The following is a 20404-nucleotide window of genomic DNA, read 5'->3' on the forward strand; positions in this document are numbered from 1 at the left end:
AATTCACAATATATATGAATAAAATCATTTTATTGGGGTTAGGCTTAGTATGCGCAATATCTAGGAAATAAGTATGTGTGCATACAAGCCTTAATTGACAAAAGTGTATCCCACTGGTGATAATTGTGAACAATTACATGATACAACAAATATTTATGCAGCTGTTTCAATGCATAATATGTCTTCTCTTGAAATGTATACTAGGCAAAACCAACATAGCAAAAATTTCAACCCAATTCACATTCTATGTAGTATACCAGCCAGACGCTTCTGGAGATCTTTAGTATGTTGCCAGCATACCCTTCCTTCATCTGAATGCATGACCTGCTAGTTTTCCAACATATTTTGAACTATCTTCATCACATGGCAGGCATCAAAAAACACATGAACATCCAGTCCGCTTGCTGGATCAACAAAAGAGGTATTCAAACTTTGTGGGTCAAGACTGCATCCCAAAATCCAACACATGGCAACACTGCTGGACTGCCCTTCCATTGTCAATCCTATTGCTCTCATTCCAGTTTCATTCATAAGATGAAACAGATGACGAACAAGCTGTGCCTGTGCCGAGGCACTTAGGGTTCTTGTAAAGAAGTGACCTAATGGCATTTTCCATGATCCATGCAGTCCAACAGCCATAAACACGAGGGCTTCTTTGACATCATCTTCCCGGTCACCAAGTGGCTCCACGAAACCAACCAAGCTTTTGTTAGCATTGTCATACTCAATTTGCTGTTTAATTGCCATCGCATCAAGCGTGATGTTACAGAGAGTGTAGTTCTTCGGATCTTTTTCATGCAATTCTTTTAAGGTTCCAAAGACATCCTTACTAAAACCTGTTGAACTGTCCACAGTTTCAAGCCATCTATGGAGACCAAAGAAAGAAGAAAAAAACGACAACTTTATTCAAAAATTTGCATGAAACAGTATTTACAGTAAGGATGATAAAGGGAAATATAAAAATTGATGTTGATGTTTTAATGTTTTGATAAAGAACTGTTCTGAAACTGTACAAGGTGGAGAGAGAACAGTTACACTGGAGTATGAACATTTTTTTTCACATTAATACATAAAAAAAAATCAAAACACAACATTGGTAACAGAACAGAAAAAAGCCCTTCTAATTATACTTACCGATAAAGTGTTCTTGGATGAGGCGGAGGTATACACTTTTCATCTCTCAAATAATCATACGCTTTTGGACTGTAGGAATGCAGTGTGAGGGCAACATCACTTTGTTCTTCACCGTATTCCTGGACTAGCTTTTGGAGAAGTTCCACAGGAAAGGCTGAAAATATATTTAAATGAGCTATATGTAAAAGTCCTCCCCAGTGAAAACATAATTATTCAAAAGAAATGCCTTTCAAACTACTAATGGTTTGCGCTGGACACAATCAGGCACATGACTTATCTGCAAAAGAACTTCGTTTTGCTTGCAATTCATTTGTCAACATGTTTTTTTCACTGAGCCCTTGCAGAAGGCAATCACAGGTTACCCTTGCTCATTTTTCTCTCCTCCTCATTGTTCTCTCTGGGAATTGAGTCAATCCAACCGACTCTTCATTTCAGCAGCATCAGGCAAGTCATATGTGTGATCCTGCAAATTAAGATCAGTCGATTTTATTTAATTCGTAATTTAAAGACAGGACTGACGGTTGGACAGAAAATTAATTTCAACAGAGAATAACTTAATCAATGCAATAAGTATGCACATATACAACATATCATCATTGATATTATAGCCTCAGAATATAACAAAATTAAAATAATATTCACATTAATTGAAGAAGACAGAATTTGTTCTTGATCTGAAATCTGTGATTGTTGCAGTTCCGTTACATTGGCAATCTCTGCAGCACGTCTGCTGTTGTTGGTTGTCCCATTCAACTGTTTTATGGGGTCAACCTGCAAGATGGATAAATCCTTTAAACAATAAATAAATTGTATTTATTAATAATAACATTTCTGTCATCAGGCATTACTGGTGATGAATGGGTTGGGCCCAAGGACAGAAATCATTAACGCCAGAGCAGAAGGCCAAGGACACAACCCATTAATCACCAGTAATGCCTGACAACAAAAATGTTATAGTATAATTAATACAAGGTAATGCCCACAAACCCTGATGCTATTTGAAGACAGTAATACAATGTTTATGGTGACCATTGGCACTAATTTTTGCTCACCTGTAAATGACTTGGGAAATTGAACACAGATGGTATGATGCCAACTTTCATCCGAACAGCCTGGCCAGTCTTGTCAAAATCTGCTTCCAAAAATGTTTTGAACATAACCAGACTGTATTACTAGCTGGTACCACAGTGATCCATCTGGGTTAGCTCTTTTTATTGCTAAAGCCCATTTTTTCCTTAACTCAGAATCCATTGGAAACCTGCAAGAAAAGTTCAGTCACTGAGACAGACATGTATAAATCTATATTACTATAATAGCCTAGTCCTAGTATACTGTATATAGGTTTAAAAAATAAAGTTTACATTTATAGGTACATCCTGCAATGCGTTTCAATTTGTTTCAATCACAGCTTCACCATCACTTTGTGTGCTTGGTGACATGAGGGACATCGATTTAGAAGGAGGATTATTATCTATCATTTTCATAACTTTTTGTATTGGGGAAAGAAAACATTTTAATAAATTGGAAAAACAAGAAAAATATTAATGTAAGTCAATACAGAGATCTCCTGTTTGATCATACCAGCTTGGAAAAAGTGTCAGCCCAAAGTTCAAGTAACTTTGAAAGAATTCAGTCTTTCTGGTCTCCCATAGCTAACTCCATGACTTAGGGGGTGGGGGGCCTGGTCGTCGCTGCTCCTTGTCTTTCTGCCGTGGTTCAGGGTGGGGGTCGGGACCTTCCGGTGCCCGATGGGGGGCGACGGGGACTCCGTTGGTCGGGGGGGTCGGGACCGGTGCCAGGGTGGGGCGGGCTGGGGTGCTGCGCGGGCTTTCGGGCTCGGGTGTGTGTGGTTCGGGAGGTTGAGGGGTGGTCTGGCTTGACCTGGGGGGGTGGTCTTTTTGCCTGTGCTGGGGTGGGGTTGGCAGGGGCCCTGGTGTAGGGTCCAGCGGCTCTGGATGGGCTGCCCATCTGCACTTGGGGCTGGGATCAATCCTTCCCTGGCTGTGGAACGGGACCCAACCCTCTTGGGGCCCGCGGTCGCTCTGGGTGACACCTACCATGGCTGCGGGGTCTGGGGTGGTGCTGGGGGGGGGGGCTTGTTGGCCCTGTCTTTGGGGGGGGGGGGCTGCCTGGGCGAGAAGAAGGGTCCAATATCGGTACGAGACCTTGGAGGTTTGATCGGTCGGGGTCTCCGCTGAGGCAATCAGCGGTCGCCCCGGCTGGTTGGCTTCCTCGGCCCCGTTGAGGCCTGACCAGAACTCTCCCAGGGTTTTTGCAGGGGGGTGGGGGCTTGGGCTTGCTCCTGGGGGGCGCTACACTTTCTGGCTCCTCCCTCTCTTTGTGGGGTGGGTGGTGTGGGGTCTGGGGGGTTGGCACTTCAAGGGATGGGACCCCTGGGCTGAGGGGACCTGAGCCCTATGCTGGGGGGGCTGGCGCTTGGACATCACTGCCAGCAAGCAGCAGATGTCCTTTCAGTGCCCTACCCATGGCCAGAATTACGCAGCCACGTAGGGCCCCACCGTCACCACCAGGGCCCCGAACTGGTGAAAAAAAAAAGGGGGCCCCAATCTGGCAACCCATTTCATAGTACGTCCGTACCAACGTGCACTCTAATTGTTGTGCAAATGAATTTTGCCTGCACTTTAATGATCCCCCCCTTCAACACACCTGAACCAATCTGGCAACCCAAATAATGACGTTACGCCACTCTTAGCGACGATTGATCAACATCATTGAGCCTGGCATAGTGTGCATTTACGATCTTCTCTTGTTGTCACATTGATCAAAGCGACAACAAGAGAACATCACGCCAAATAGACTTTATCCATCAGGCACTGAAAAATGAAAGAAGAAGAAAGATGAAGAACTTAAACATCAATCACAAGGCAAGTTTGGAGGATGTTGTGGCTGTATTTTACATTATCCTGCATCTCTGTGCAGCTGCGCGATTTATGTAAAATACTGATTGATTTGAAGGGGTTAAATTTGCACATAAACAACCCAGTTTGTCATCATTTCCAAATGTAAAACTTGAAAATAATTCTGTTACCCAAGTTTCCAAGATGAGGTCGGTCATGACTTTTTAAAACGGCGGAGAGCAGAGAAAAGTAAATAATTATATAGGTTTGGTGGTCGATAAATGTTTGAACTCACGTCATCATATTGTACGACGGAGTATTAGGGCCACAAAAAAAAAAAAAATAGAGCCACCAAAAAAAAAAAAAAAAGTAAAATTACGAGATTTTATCTCGTAAATTTAGGAGATAAAAACTCGTAAATTTAGGAGATAAAAACTCGTAAATTTAGGAGAAAAAACTCGTAAATTTAGGAGAAAAAACTCGTAATTTTAGGAGATTACAGTGGAAGTGAGCATGCAGAGCAGCAGGTGAACGCCGTGCAGCCGCAGAGAAGACCGACTAAACTTTGTTGAACAGGTGAGCTGAATGTTTATTGATAACGTTCCAAATGTCTGGAAGGTCATTTGTTTGATTTCCGATTCATTAAAGTTTTATTTATTGATGGTTGGTTTGCAGGATCTCTGCAGCCCGATGAAGCCGTCGTCGGTGTCCCTGCAGCTGTTTGCTTGAATCCTTTCTTCCTCCACCAAAGACAAGATCTCTACGTCTGTGTGACGCTTCCGTCACACAAAAGGAGGAGCACTTTTTTTGGCATTTTCAACGTTCCAAAGCCAATATAAAACACTATTTTCATTCCTCTTTATTGTTTTATGCTGAAACGGGACATTTCATCTGCAGGAGGGGGCGTTTGTAAGACTGTTTACTTCCGCATTGGTGTTGGGATGACAGGTTCATGACGTAATGAGACAAATGAACTTCAGGATATGTGAATGAAAAGGAGAATAAAGGCTGCAGCGATTGTCTACACCCAAACGTGTCTCTGAGCTCCTTATTTTACATATTAAACTCCGCTTTACTGACACTGAACCCCGGAAAGACTGCTACACGGAAACTAATCTGATTTTGAGTCGCCAAAAGGTTCAGAATCTCTTTGTTTTACACCTATAATAATCCGGAAATGAAGCTTCACAAAAGGCTCCACATACTTCATCTTCAAGCTAGGTTCCGATAAACGGACAACTTCGGTGTTTTTTCCTTAATCTACGACTTTTTCTTGTAAATTTATGAGATTTTAAGTCGTAAATTTATGAGATAAAAAGTCGTAAAATTACGAGTTTTTATCTCCTAAATTTACGAGATAAAATCTCGTAATTTTACTTTTTTTTTTGGTGGCTCTAATTTTTTTTTTTTTGGTGGCCCTAATACTCCGTCGTAATATTGTTTAATTGTTTTGCTAATACATTAGTGCCTTCTGCATTTTCCAGTTTATGTCAGTATAAAAACTGCTGTTTATCTGTAACACAAACACACACACACACACACACCCTCACAAACACACACACATGCACTTCACAAGGAAGGTGGGACCTAGAACCATCTGTCCCCTACCCCATCCTTGGTAAGGGGTACTGGGCCCTTGGCAACGGTGGTCGTGTTCCCTGGATGCTGGTTTCCTGGGCCCGGTGGCCCTCTCTCCATGCAGGGAGAGGGATCCCTGGGCTTTCTGGCAAGACCAAGAGCCGGGGATCACATTACATCTGAGCCTGGGGGCGTCCTTGTCCCTGTGGTGTGGGTTTTGGCCCCTGCCCTGAGCGCTGGGCCCTGCCAAATTTTCAATTGTGGGCAAGCCTGGTGGGGCCATGTTTACAAAACTTCTTGTGGACCCCCTCTTCCCCTGGGTGTCCTCCTGGGCGGGGACAGCTGGCCCCTGCCTTGCTCTCTCCTGGACCAAACGTGGGCCAGGTGGGTGGCTGCCTGAAGCGCAGAGCGAGTCTCCCTTGGGGGGTCCTGGCTCGTACTTGAGGTTGGGGTGGGGGGATGCTCAGAACTCCTGGGTGGTGCTGGTGGTGGGGTGCTCATCTGGGGCTGTGGGCACTCTTTGTTTTTTTCAAACTTTATTAGTTTTATGCAGAAATTGTACAAAATCTCCATCAAACCACAGATACCAGTCAAAATAAATGTACTATTGCACTTTTTTTTTAAATCAAATAAAAGAGCTGAAAACAAAACAAAAACAACAAAAAAACAAAAGAGAAAGAAAATAATAAAAAAATAACACTAAAAAAGGAGACACACAAAACTGCACCAACCCTCTCTATTACAGCTTTTGAAGATATAATAGGTTTCAGCAATTGTAACTTAAAACATGCCCAGATTTCTCAGAAGAGTAGATTAAAATTAAAAAAAAAGTAAACATATCCATGAGATATAATCAAGCAAAAGGGGAACCCCTGGAACAAGACTGATAGGATGATAATGGAGAACCATCCAGACATTGTAGTGGTGGATAAAGAACAGAGGAAAGCCGTTGTGGTGGATGTGGCAGTGCCAAGCAATGGGAACATCAGGAAGAAGGAACATGAGAAACTGGAGAAATACCAGGGACTCAGAGAAGAACTGGAGAAAGCCTGGAAAGTGAAGGTGACAGTGGTGCCTGTGGTAATTGGAGCACTCGGGGCAGTAACCCCCAAGCTGGAGATGGGGCTACAACAGATACCTGGAAAGATCTCAGACCTCTCAGTCCAGAAGAGCGCAGTGCTAGGAACAGCTAAGATATACAGGACCCTCAAGCTCACAGGCCTCTGGTAGAGGAACCGAGCTTGGAGGAGAAACCACCCGTGGAAGGTGAGAGGGGCGTCGTTTATATATATGCGTCCCAATGAAAATAGAAATAAGATCAGAAACGCATGCGTCTGTTATTTTTCTCCAAGCAGAAACTCTTTCTTTGCTGATGATACAGTCGTATTACTTTTTTGATGGACGTATCATCTTCATATGCCCTCATTAAAATCTCAGACTCCGTCTCACTGAAGTATAGCGCTCTCTTTTTTTCTCCACGTGTTTCCATGGTCCGAAAATTCCATTGAGAATGTCTTTATGTACTTGCCGTGGACGCGCATTAACCCAGGGTTACCAAGTCGTCCGTAATTACGCTAAATTATATCCGGTCTATTAGAACCAACATACCCAGAGTAAGCAAGTTCAGGCGGATTTCAGCCAGAGTTCAGGATTAGAGTCAGGGGAATTTAAACATGCTGGGGAAATACCCCCCAGGGTGAGCAGTGTGTTAGACACTGATCCACTCAAACACAAAGAGGTTCTTTCTCCCCCCCGTCCAGTTATCTGTCTGCTGATTAGAAGGTCTCTGCTGACTTGCATTCATTCTTGTGTCAGGCCTGATTTCATGGTTCCAGCTGCAGCTGCGGCAGCAGTGGTCCTCTCAGCACCAAAACTCACACCAACATAACATCAGATTCCAGCTTTTTTCCATCACTTTGGTGGATTTCATGAGGCAGAAATGACATCCTCTAAACCACCTGGACATTTCTCCAAAACTCTTGGTGTTTGACAAAAGATTCAATGTTTTTCATATGCTTTAGTAATCCTCAAAAGCGCCAGCGACACAAATGCTTTAGTGTATGTCTGCAAACATTCACCTCCAAAATCCAACAGTTTGAACAATTCTTTAAGTGAATAAGTCAATTCTCTGAGACGACTGTCATTTCTCAGTCAGATAGTTTTACCCTCCAAAACACGTCAACGTTCTCTTCATGTTTCAGGCTTCCCAAGAAAAACCATTTCCTCAATCCTCAAAATGTGTTATGACTCAGAAAACATTCCTGTTGATAACTGGAATGTCCTTCAACATTAGCTGCATTTCTAAAACGGCTGTAATAGAATTTCAGGTGAATCTAGATACACACTAATAAGGAATCTGGTCACAAATCTTAGATGACCGATCTCTGTTTAGGATGTAAGAAAGTTGAATGTGTTCCTGCCACTGTACACACCGTTCCTCAGCCCTATAGAGGAGCTTTTTCCAGCTTGGAGGTGGAAGGTCTACGAGTTTCAGGCTCTGGATCAAAGAATTCTCCTCCAAGCAATGGATGCTGCTTGTAGAGATCACAGCAGAACATTTTCTTTCTGCTCTGAGACAATTACTTTACAGTAAAGACATAAAGAACATCAAGAACCACAACAATCTCCTTGTCAGTGTGACTGCATTATGTTTTCTTTTCTAGTTTCACTTTCAGTTTGATTCACTTTCTGTCTGCTGGTCATGAGGGATCAGCATTTTCACGCTGATGTGCCTCAATGACAAAATGTCTGAACATTTAGATCTGCAGGACCAACAGAACGCTAAAGGGACAATGTATTTTGAGGGCACTGACACTTTGAATGATCCTAGAACTTAGTTTTGGAGCAAAGATGAACTGTTTTGGGAGACAGATGAGCTTCTGCTGCTGTTGTGCTGCAGTCATTTCGAGGAAAGACCAAAGAGTTTTGAGAATATCCTTTCTGATAAAAGAAATGACCCAAAGCCATTGAGAGTGAATGTGTCCTTTTGGTGGTTCTGTTTATTTGAAGGAGACAAATTTGTTTAGAAACAGGAGTTTACTGTTTACTGACACTGGATCCCGCAGAAAGCTACACCGCTAAAGAAGAGCTTAAGCTGGTATTTTTGTTGGAACTAAGCGACTTTATGAGCAGAATCGAAACAAGGAAGTAAAGACTTTAACCACTTCTGATTGGTCAGAATGATGACGTGTGATTAAGCCTCCAAGAATGATTGGTGGAGACAGTTAAAGGGGCGGGACTTTTCAGAAAACAGTTGAAGCCACGTCTAAATCGCGGTACCTTCATTCTTATCAAAATATCTTTAATATAATCAAATAAACACCAAGAAAAAAGTATTTTATGATCTTTCAGATCGATCCCCGCTCCCCCCCCACCCAATTGTCATTGTCTCCTTGGGCAAGACACTTCACCCTCCTTGCCTCCAGTGTGGCTCCACTGGTGTGTGAATATGTATGAATGTACCGGTGATGGTCAGAGGGGCCGTAGGCGCGAACTGGCAGCCATGCCTCTGTCAGTCTGCTCCAGGGCAGCTGTGGCTACATCAGTAGCTACCATCACCAAGTATGAATGAGGAGTGAATGAATAATGGACACAATGTAAGCGCTTTGAGCGTCTGGAAAAAACGCAGATAAATCTAATCCATTATTATTATTATTATTATTTCGTATTCCTAACTACTCAGTGTTTTATCAGGGCCTGTTTGGATGAACACAGAGCTGATATCCTGGAGATGGTAAATGTTTTTAGACCAGTGAATATGGGTAATTTCCCACGGCACACTTGCCCATCTCCCATGGCACACTAGTGTGCCGTGGCCAAAACTAGACTGTTTTGGTAAGAGCTCAGAGAGCTCTGAGAATGTAATCTCTGTTTTCAAGAAACGAGCCAAGGCAATAGAAAAACGGCAATTGCAACTGGTTTCATGGGTTTTCCAACAAAGGTTATCTTATCAGATTTTACATTGATGGAAGGACAGTGTGACTTATTTCTCTGTGAACTCAATGAATTGTTTCCAATCCTTCCTGGTGTTAAAGCTTAACCTCTGAAGACACCACATGGTTTTGTTGAGGCATCTGTGTGGCCAGTTTACAAGTTGAATAACTTGGACTACAGAAAAAAATAGCTTAAAAATGTGTATTATCCAGAACATATTTAAATAAAAGGTGTCAGATCAAGAATGGTTACTGTATTCTGACCAATACAATGACTAATAGCTGTTTATTTCTCTACAGAAGTCTGTGAAATTTTGGTTTCTTGGAGCCAGCGGGTACTTCCTGTTTAGAACACCAGGGGGGTGGAGTCACTCAGTCCAGTTCTCCTATAAACTCAGGGGAAAGATGAAAAAGAATGGCTCCAAGGCAATCATGACTGGATACCCATTGTTCATATTACTGAGCCGTTCAAAAGATTTGTTTTGTCCGTGAACGTCTCATCTCTATCAGTGTCAGTGATCAGCAGCTGGGGCAGAGCGACTGTCAGAGACACACCGGAACTCACCTGCAACAGGTAAATAACTGTCCATGTTTCCTGCAGGTTTAAGACACCTTAACTCACGTTTGAGACTTCATTTTTTCTAATTGAATTTAAAAACATGGTGTTTTTTCTTTGGTTAAGTCAAAAGAAACAGCAGTGATGCATTTGAGTTGGATTCCTTTTCTGCCTGAAACTTGTGTTTTCAGTTTCATTAACTCATCACTCCTCAGTCTTCATCCTGTCTTCAGTACACCTTTCTTGTTTAAATGCAGGTATAATCTGATTATGAAGTAGTTGCATCTGTGGTGCAGCGTCTTCCTATTAAATTAGTGTGGCTTCATATTTCATAACTCTTAAGTCTCTTCCTCATTTACTGAAATTCCTCTGACTCGTTTATCTGCATGCCTGCTTGTTACTGAAGTTGAGAGTTGGTGGTTTGATTCCTTTCAGACATGGAAGACGACATCTCTGCCCTCGTTGTTGATATTGGATCCGGCATGTGCAAGGCTGGCTTTGCTGGGGATTTTGCCCCCCGGGCTGTCTTCCCCTCCATCGTGGGCCGCCCCAGACAGGTACGGTCACCCCTGAGGACTTCACCTGTCGTGGTAGACAGTGCAGCCTGTGGCTCATGGTGTTTGTGTGCAGAGTGTGATGGTGAGAATGAGGGATAGCTGCATTGGAGATGAGGCTCAGAGCAAGAGGGGCATCCTGACCCTGAAGTACCCCATCGAGCACGGCATCGTCACCAACTGGGATGACATGGAGAAGGTGCTCTCTAATAGACCTGCATAGTTGAAGGGAAAGGTCCTGGTCTTTGCTCTAAAGTGTTCTCCATTCCTCAGATCTGGCATCACACATTCTACAATGAGCTGAGAGTCGCACCTGAAGAGCATCCAGTCCTGCTGACCGAGGCTCCCCTCAACCCCAAAGCCAACAGGGAGAAGATGACAGAGGTGAGTTCAGCCGGATCACCTCAGTTCAGGCTAGTTTGTGATTTGTTTGTTTAGAACTCTGGATTTTAACCTGACCATCCATTTGTCTCAAATTCAGGTCATGTTTGAAACCTTCAACTCTCCTGCCATGTATCTAGCCATCCAGGCTGTGCTGTCCCTGTACTGCTTTGGTCGTACCACAGGTGAGAACCTGAAACTGGAGTTTGGGATGGATAGATCTAGGGCTGCACGATATGAAGAAAACTTGCGATATGCGATATGAGGGATTAATATTGCGATAACGATATAATTTGCGGTATATAAACAAATAGGGAAACAACCAAAAACATCATTCCCATTTTATTGCAACAGTTTAAGAATTGTACTCCAAATGATCCTCGTTGACATAGGATGTAACATCTAACATAAAAGGGCTCCATCTGATTGGTCAACAACCCTAAAGAGTCTATCCGATTGGTCAAATGCATAAAGGGATTTATTTGATTCGTTAAATAATTTAAGCTGCCATAAGATTGTTTTAGCACATTTAAGCTAACCATTTATTGCAAATTTTGCTGTGTTTTGCAATATGCATATTGCACAGCTTGATCTTGCGATAACGATAAATTTGCGGTATATTGTGCAGGCCTAGATGGATCACATTTTCACCTCCATCTTCATGAAAGCTCCACATGACGACTGCCAAAGCTTTTTCTTTTCATGGTCTCCACAGTGAGGACGCTCCACCTCCATCCACTCCTCTCCTCTGCATAATCCTCACTCACACCATCCATCCTCATGTTCTCCTTCTATTAACTTCTTATTTGGTTTTCCTCCAAACATCTTTGGTAGTTCATGTGGTGGACCAAGCTGGACAAGGCCTGAAAAGCAGAAGTAAAATCAAAATAATCGATTTTTTTTAGTTTAAATGTCCCGCTAAAAAGATGGGCCTTAAGAGATTGAAGTGACAAAAGAAAATGTATGCTATAATTTTAACAGGACACCTGAACTAACTGAACGGAGAAACAAACTTAGTTAAACTTTTTTTGTATCTTCGGCCTTCCCCCGTTAGAGGTCTCTGCAGTGAATCAGCTTTCACTGATTCACAAAGATGGTTTGGCAGAATCCTGTATTTATAAGACACAGGGAGACCCAGATGGGCAGCAGCGCAAAGGGTGTCACCTATGGACCCATATTGGATTTATTTTTTGTTCGCTGCACGGCCTGGTTTCCTGCACAACAGTCCTACATCCAGCCACTAACAAACTTGCTATAACTAACCCACCTAATTGAAAACAAAAGGGCAACAGGCATAGTGGCTGATCAGACCACCAGACACAAATAATTAAAAATAAATTCAAATAGAAATATAGGAAAAATAATTAAGACCAGTACCAGCAACAAAATACTACAAACACACAAAATGTACATGTTCAATTCATAGTACTTTAATTTAAAAAATATATATATATACACTTTACCAAAGAGACAGTATACCCCCAGCATCCTCCTTTATCACTGCCCGTTCTCTGGGAAAAGATAAAAGCAAGAAGGTTTTGGTCACCTACAAATAAACTCATGGTACTTGCAGGAATAGTGATGGACTCTGGTGACGGTGTCAGCCAGACTGTGCCCATCTATGAGGGCTATGCTCTGCCTCATGCCACCATCCGTCTGGATCTTGCTGGCAGAGATTTGACAGATTACCTGATGAAGATCCTGATGGAGAGGGGCTACAGGTTCACCACCACAGGTATGACTGACGTGTTGAACTTCTCATCAAGCTGGTTGCTGAAGTTTTTAACTGACTCTGATCTCTGTAGCTGAGCGTGAAAACGTGCGTGACATCAAGGAGAAGCTCTGCTATGTGGCGCTGGACTTTGAGCAGGAGATGCAGACCGCTGCCTCCTCTTCCTCCCTGGAGAAGAGCTACGAGCTTCCTGATGGGCAGGTCATCACAATCGGCAACGAGAGGTTCCGCTGTCCTGAAGCGCTCTTCCAGCCCTCATTCCTCGGTTTGTATGCTCTTCATGTTGAGCTTTGATTAGGGACAGGTGTCCTACTCCTCAAATATTCCAATACTGATCACATGGATTGGATGTTTGGAAGCTGCATGGTTGAAATGTGACAGTAGCTGTAAAAGCTCATGTACTGTAGAGGTTTCTGAACTCTTTTCTTCTCAGGGATGGAGTCTGCTGGCATTCATGAGACGACCTACAACAGCATCATGAAGTGTGACGTAGACATCCGTAAGGACCTGTATGCCAATACTGTGCTGTCTGGAGGCACCACCATGTACCCTGGAATCGCTGACCGCATGCAAAAGGAGATCACTGCTCTGGCCCCACCCACCATGAAGATTAAGGTATATTGTGACAAAGGAAGCCCTGAGTTCAGGGTTTTCTTTCCTCTTTTTTTTTTTTCAAAAATCAGCATTGATGGATTAATCTGCTGCCGCTTTAAATGATTCAAGGACTCAAAATACAATCAAAATTCCTGCTTCAGTATAAAGTTTAAACGTTTCAACCCACATGTGATATCAAGCCTGAGGAATGATCAACATGTAGAAGGCTCCAGTCAAAACAAGAGTCTGAAGTGGTTAAACGTTGTTCCACTGTCAGACTAGACGGTGTAAAGAGGAATCCTGCAGCTTTTGAGCTCTTAGTCACAAATATGTCTTTACTGTTGGCTTAAGTTCCATCTCCTCTTGAAGTGAGGCTGTTCTAGTACTAATCGTTTTTTCTCTGCCCCTCAGATCATTGCTCCTCAAGACAGGAAGTACTTCGTCTGGATTGGTGGCTCCATCTTGGCTTCCCTGTCCACCTTCCAGCAGATGTGGATCAGCAAGCAGGAGTACGATGAGTCCGGTCCCGCCATCGTCCACCGCAAATGCTTCTAAACGACCTCCGCCCCAGCAGTGACGAGGCTTCAGTCGACCTCTTACAGACTTCTGCTTCATCTTGAACAGAATTAAAGATGAACTTTACTCAACAGCTGAACTGAAGATCCAACAGTCTGGTTTGAGAGGAGCTGATGCTTTCAGGTTTGGCCTGAAGGGATTGAAAGCTCGCTTTCTAAATCAATCTTCCGTGTTCCGTACAGGAACACTATTTGTCATCTCAAAACTGGTTGCAAAATAAATAGTTCTTGGTTGAACAGTGTTGATATTTCATTTACAGCTGCAGGTTTAGACTTGTCTTTGTTCTCTGAACAACTTGGAATTTAGATCAGGGGTGCTCATTACATCAATCGCAATTGACCGGCCATTGGTGAACGATTGTAGTTCGCGGGCCATCAAAGAAATAAACCGTATTTAAAATCAATCGCCGATCAAGCTCAGTGTGAAATGTCACATGACCTGCAGAACGGCCACTTGAAAATCTTCTGAAACTTGCATCTCTCTTAAACTACAGAGAGTACTTTCTTTTTCCCCGCCGGAGAACCATTGCAACCTGCAAGATCACATGGAGGGCCAGGTCCTCTGTTTTCATAATGCCTTATCTGTTGTGATTACAAAATATTCATACAAAGGTGTGTACTCCATCATTTTTGAGTAAGTACATCCGTTTTTGGTAACACTTTATACTATGATTCCTTAACAAGCTTTTTCAACGCATAAACAAGCATTATAAATGAATTTATAGAGTGTTAGTGTTAGATGAGAACTTTTGCTGGACTTCTGCAGAAGGAGAATCAGTCTGTGACAGCGCAAACTGTCACAGAGGACTTCTGCCATTCTTCTGCCATCTTCTCCTAGTGCATGAAGCCTTCTTTTATTGAAAACTGAAGGTTGCAGACATGAATGTGGGTCATTTAATCAGAAACAACAGGAACATCATATTCTCTTATAATCAGAACTTTTCAGGTCATTGTTTTCTTACTGAAAGATAGAAATGAGACAATCATATTATGGAGATTATAGTGTGCAAGCAAATGATAATTATATAACTCTAACAGTAACATTCTTAAAATAAACAAACAGGCCAAAGAAAATACGATATTGGAAGCTATACAGTCTTTATTACACAAAACATTTAACCCAACTTCAAAATGAAATAGATAAATTACACATTGAAGCTGCAAAAGGAGCCTTCATTCGATCAAGAGCAAAATGGCTAGAAAATGGAGAAAAAAATACCAGCTACTTCTTTGCTTTAGAAAAACGAAATTATAAAAGAAATACAATAACAAAGTTGAAAATTGATAATATTTGTACTGACCCCACAGAAATTGCAAAACATGTAAAACGATTCTATGAAGAACTGTATATATCCAAATTTAATAAAGAATCCAGCCAAACATTTTTAGGTAACCTAAAAGAACACATCCCTTCTATTTCAGACACATTCAAATCTATCTGTGACGATCCTTTAACTAAAGATGAGCTGCTTAATGCCTTAAAAAAGATGAACAATGGGAAATCTCCAGGAAATGATGGTCTTTCCAAAGAATTTTATTGTCACTTTTGGGACGTTATCAGTTCTCATCCTATGGAGATGTACAAAGAGTTCATTGTTCAACAAGAAATGACATCTACAATGAAACAGGGTTAGACAACTTTAATACCCAAACCAAATAAAGACCCTGTTTTGATACAAAATTGGAGACCAATAACTCTCTTGAATGCGAATTGTAAAATATTAGCTCTTGTTTTTGCCCAACGGTTGAAAAGTAATTTACACGAAATTATTAGCGAGACTCAATCTGGTTTTATGAAAAATCGCCATATTTGCAATAATATAAGGTTATACTGCGTATTTAATTTATTTTTTATCAGACACTGGTTTTTTTTGTAATGTAATGTAAAAAATAAATTAAATACGCAGTATAATCTTATAGACACAATGAACCTCTTTGAATCAATATAAGGTTAATTTTGGATTTATTAGACTACTCAGAATACATTGATTCTGAAGCACTCATTCTTTTTTTAGACTTTTACAAAGCCTTTGACACTGTAGAACATCCCTTTCTCTATAATGCATTGAAATTATTTGGCTTTGGGGAAAATTTCATATCTATCGCTAAAATGTTTTATAAAGACATTAGCAGCTCTATTCTTCTTTATCCTAATACATCCCAAAGATTCTCCATAAATAGATCAGTACGCCAGTGTTGTCCAATTTCTCCATTTTTCTTTTTAATTGTTGCAGAACTACTTTCATTTAGAATAAAAAATTGTCCAAACTTATAAGGTTTATCTATATTTCAGAAAGAAATCAAAATAACACAACTAGCAGATGATACTGCATTATTCTGAAAAGGCAGAAACCAAATTGACCTTGCTATAAGCACAATTAACTCCTTTTCAAATGCTTCCGGATTACATCTTAACTTAGGAAAATGTGAAATATTAAGTATTAAAAACGTAAAATATGAAAAAAATCATATTATCCTGATTAAAGATTTAGTTAGGTATTAGTATAACTAAAGACATTAAATCTAGACAAAAACAAAACTTCTTGAGGATTAAAAAAATGCAGGATGTTATGAATATGTGGCTTCAAAGAGATCTATCTAGGATCCTCTTGACTAAAGCAGAAGGGATCTCAAGAGTAGTTTATCCTGCCTTATCTTTATTTGTTCCTGATTCAACTTCCAAAGAAATAAACAACATCTGAGTTAACTTTGCATGGAAAAATAAATGTAAATATCTCCAGAAAGAACAACTTTATGCCCCCTCATGTAAAGGAGGAAATGATCTCATAAATTTTTCTGATTTGAATTATACATTTAAATTTAACTGGATTAAAAAATGCCTTCAACACTCGAATTCAATTTGGTACGTCATCCCTTTCAATATTTATAATAAAATTGGTGGCCTTCAATTTCTATTAAAATGTAACTATAACATCAAAAAGATTCCCGTCAATCTCTCAAATTTTTTATCAGCAGGCTCTTCTTGCTTGGAAGTTATGTTATAGTCACAATTACTCACCACACAAAAGTGTAATTTGGAACAATGAAGACATAACAATACAGAATAAATCTTTGTTTAAACAAAACTGGATTGACAAAAAAATAATTTATGTTTCGGATCTTTTTGATGAGAATGGTACGATTTTGGATTAGGGCAGGTTTCTAAATAAAATCTGGTTTCCAGTAACTACCAAAGAATTTAACATGTAATGAAAGCTCTCCCCTCAGGATTAATGTAGCTAATGACCTCTCACCTTAAATATCAACAAGCCTCTAAAATTGACTCTCCTTTCATAATTAATGGCATTGATATTATCAATAAAAAGTGCAACAACATATATATTCGTAATACTTTAAGTGAAAAATAAACATTACACAGAAAGGAGAAATCTTTTGGAACAATATTCTAAATCATATAAATTGGAAAAAAGCATGGCTACTGCCAGATACATTTAGTATGAATAACAAAGTTAAAGAAATACACAAAAAAATTCTACATAACATTTACCCCACAAATATGGTTATATCCAAATTCTCAAATATAGAAAATAATTTTAGTTTTTTGTATTGATTTCCCTGAATAAGTTCTTCACCTTTTCTACTTTTGTAAATTTTCCCGTGAATTTTGGAACCAATTAGAACGCTTTGTAAACATCAAATTTAACTGTAACATTATTTTAAATTTGAAACAAATCGTCACATATTTTCATTCGGACAATAAAAAAGTAGAAAAAAGTATTAATTTGTTACTTCTCCAATCCAAATTTTACATGCATAAGTGCAGAATAAAAAAAACAACTCCCAATTTTACTGTATTTAAGATCGAGATGCTTCAGTTTTATGAATGTATTAAAAAAAATTAACACACCCAAAGCAAGTAACACTGGAACAATTTGTGCTTTTTTGTTTGATAGGTAATTCCCTCCTCTAAGAAAATTTTGTATTGTAAACATTATTATTATTATTTTGTAATCCCCTTTTATATATTTTAAGAGACTTTATTTTCCTATCAGCAAGTTCTATTTTTGATATATTTCTGATAATTTTTTTACTCGAGATGATTTAATAAGCTTGGAATGATGGCATTGATTACCACTGCTGATGATCTGTCTGATTCCTTGATGTTGGAATTTGTATGTTCAATAAAGCTATGTTCAAAAAAAAAAAAAGTAAAAAAAAATTCAGACTATGAGTTTCTCCTTTTTCTTTTTGTTTTTTGGAGGCCTGTGTGCCGCAGGATTTTTTTCAAGGTTAAAGTGTGCCTTGGCTCAAAAAAGGTTGAAAAACACTGCCGTAACTCAAGTTTAAGACTTCATTTTCTCTCATTAAATTTAAAAACATGGTGTATGCCACAGAAACCTCCTCCACACCTCCTGCATGCACGTGAGCAGGAGGAGAAGCGCATTTCCATGGCTTTTTCAGACTCAGTGTGAGATTCTGTTCGCCTCTGTGATCCGGTTTCCAAAAAGAAATAAGCAGAAATCTGAAGTTCCGGGGCCTGTTTCAGAAAGGAGGTTAAGTGTAAAGTCTGAGTGCGTTAACCCTGGAATCAGGGAAACCCTGGGTTTTCCGTTTCAGAATGGGAGGTTTGTTAAACCAGAGAAAGCAGAATAAATCAAACCCGTTTCTGAAAGAGAGGTAACTTATACTCGGAGTCATTATCCATGGTTACTTATGCTGTGAACCTAACCTGGTCGGGAGCAGGTTTTATTCTCTAAACTCAAAGTTTTTGCCGGTCCCCTCCCCTTTTTAAAGACGAAGCGGTATTTTTCGCTTTAACCTTCATTGTCCAGATTTCCGTCACACAGAGACAAGTGACAAGAATGGCTTGTCCTTTTTTGGAGGACCCAATAGACGAGGAGGCTGCATTAATTCCTAGAGAATTATATTTACCTCGTGCGAGGATTTTGAGAAGACTCTATTTCTTGTCATTTCCCCATACGTTTTTATTTGAGCGTTACCGTTTTTCGTTGCAGTCAATTACATATATACAATGAAAACAACATTAGATATGTATTGCTATGTAGATGTTTCATATGTCAAATATTGTCAACAAAGCCGACATCCATGACATGCTCACATTTGACCTGATTGAATTATGTTTTTATATTTCATTTTTAGCTGCTGCCGTTCTTTTAATTCCTGCAGGATTGCATCTAAATGAAAATGAAATCAGGGACATTGAATAAGATTAATGTAACAATTACTTTTTGGAAACACAATTTGCTAGCACTGCTTACTTTCTTAATCCCACATACACCTATACCACTTGATCAATACAAGGGTAGTGTTGCAGTGTGTGTGTGCTCAGCGGGGTGCGATCCACGAGAGAGAAGGGGAGGGGCGAGTGCAGGTGCAGATGGGGGGGGGGGGGGTAGAGCGTGGTATATATTGTGTGTTCGGAGGACGGAGCACTTAGTTAAATAAAGAGAAGGTGTCATTCCCAGAATAATTGCTTTGGAGTCATTCTTAATCCGCTCTGGAGGTTAAGGGTTTCCAACGGGAAGTGAACCCCGAAGGAGAATTCCCTTCGGCCCTGAAGGAAATCTCCCCTGCGCTTCTGACCACGGTCGGTCGGAAAGACGAGAGAAAAGAAAGGAGAAGTCATCGCGCAGCGAAAGGTTCAACAGTAGACAAAAGTTCACTTTTAAAAACACAATTGCATGTATTAATATTAAACTGACCAACGTTTGCAAGAGGGGAAGGTTAACAAAAAAGTCCTCTAAACATTACCGACGTTAAATGCATTTTCCCCCAGATTGGTTCTGTACACTATGCAGCATTTCATGCATTTACACCAGGAATAACTCTTCAAAAGTACACCTAAATATCACCATTTATTTATTTCACACCTTACGCTATTTAAAAATTTATTACAGCCAATATTTTATAACAATGATTTAAATGCAAACTTAGGCATTAACTTGAGCAGCTATGTTTTTCCACGCTAACTGTCTCTGTTTTGCAGATGCAGCGGTGTTGCTTTTCTTCCTGAACATGTGCTCAAATTCACTGTAACTCTGCAGCAGCACGTCAAGTTCAGCTGGAGAAAAATACGCAGACCTCTTTGTTTTCACGGTTGCCATGGTGACTCGTGATATCTGCGCTCCTTTGATAATGGCTTCTTATAGTCGCGGTGCGCACGCTTACCTCCGAATCAGTCCACTCAGAGTTGATTGATCTAACTCGGATCAGCTTCTCTGAAACAGAAAACTCAGAGTTGTTAATCTCCCGATTGACCAACTCAGAGTTCAAGTTTAACCTCAGAGTTGGTTGAACCTCCTTTCTGAAACAGGCCCCAGAACTCACCTGTGGTGAGCGGACCCAATCACAGCCACCCCTCTCCTCCCCCTCAGCATTAATTGAGATTGAATGATGATCGACACAACCTTTGGCCAATCAGCACGCGCTCTGAGACACTTTCTGTGATTCCAGCTCACCTGGACCAATCACAGCACGAGCTGAGAGAACGTTCCCTTTTATGGAGAAGGCAAGCAGCCGCGTGCGCAC

The 20404-nt window shown here is 40.7% G+C and overlaps 1 protein-coding gene and 1 long non-coding RNA gene across 2 annotated transcripts; both read left to right on the forward strand.

Annotated features, from left to right (window-relative positions):
- The first annotated feature begins 3512 nt into the window (after positions 1-3512).
- Positions 3513-5024, forward strand: LOC144994374 (uncharacterized). Its single transcript, XR_013657900.1, has 2 exons — positions 3513-4568; positions 4668-5024. It is a non-coding gene; the product is annotated as an uncharacterized LOC144994374 (long non-coding RNA).
- Positions 5025-10017: 4993 nt separating this feature from the next.
- LOC101169951 (actin, cytoplasmic 1-like) lies at positions 10018-13936 on the forward strand. Its single transcript, XM_020706316.2, has 9 exons — positions 10018-10076; positions 10494-10615; positions 10689-10811; positions 10886-10996; positions 11094-11178; positions 12567-12728; positions 12799-12990; positions 13159-13340; positions 13731-13936. Exons 2-9 carry the CDS (start codon positions 10496-10498, stop codon positions 13872-13874), a joined length of 1119 nt encoding a protein of 372 aa, XP_020561975.2. The 5' UTR covers positions 10018-10076; positions 10494-10495; the 3' UTR covers positions 13875-13936.
- The last annotated feature ends 6468 nt before the right edge of the window (positions 13937-20404 follow it).

The sequence above is a fragment of the Oryzias latipes genome, chromosome 9 (genome assembly GCF_053564925.1).
Source record: "Oryzias latipes strain Hd-rR chromosome 9, Olatipes_Hd-rR_3.1".
NCBI lineage: Eukaryota > Metazoa > Chordata > Actinopteri > Beloniformes > Adrianichthyidae > Oryzias > Oryzias latipes.

Excerpts from the sequence above, each read along its gene's own strand:
- LOC101169951 (XM_020706316.2), top strand. The coding sequence starts at position 10,496 with ATGGAAGACGACATCTCTGCCCTCGTTGTTGATATTGGATCCGGCATG. Across the intron at positions 10,812-10,885 it reads ACTGGGATGACATGGAGAAG|ATCTGGCATCACACATTCTA; the intron begins GTGCTCTCTAAT and ends TCCATTCCTCAG. Across the intron at positions 12,991-13,158 it reads CTTCCAGCCCTCATTCCTCG|GGATGGAGTCTGCTGGCATT; the intron begins GTTTGTATGCTC and ends TTTTCTTCTCAG.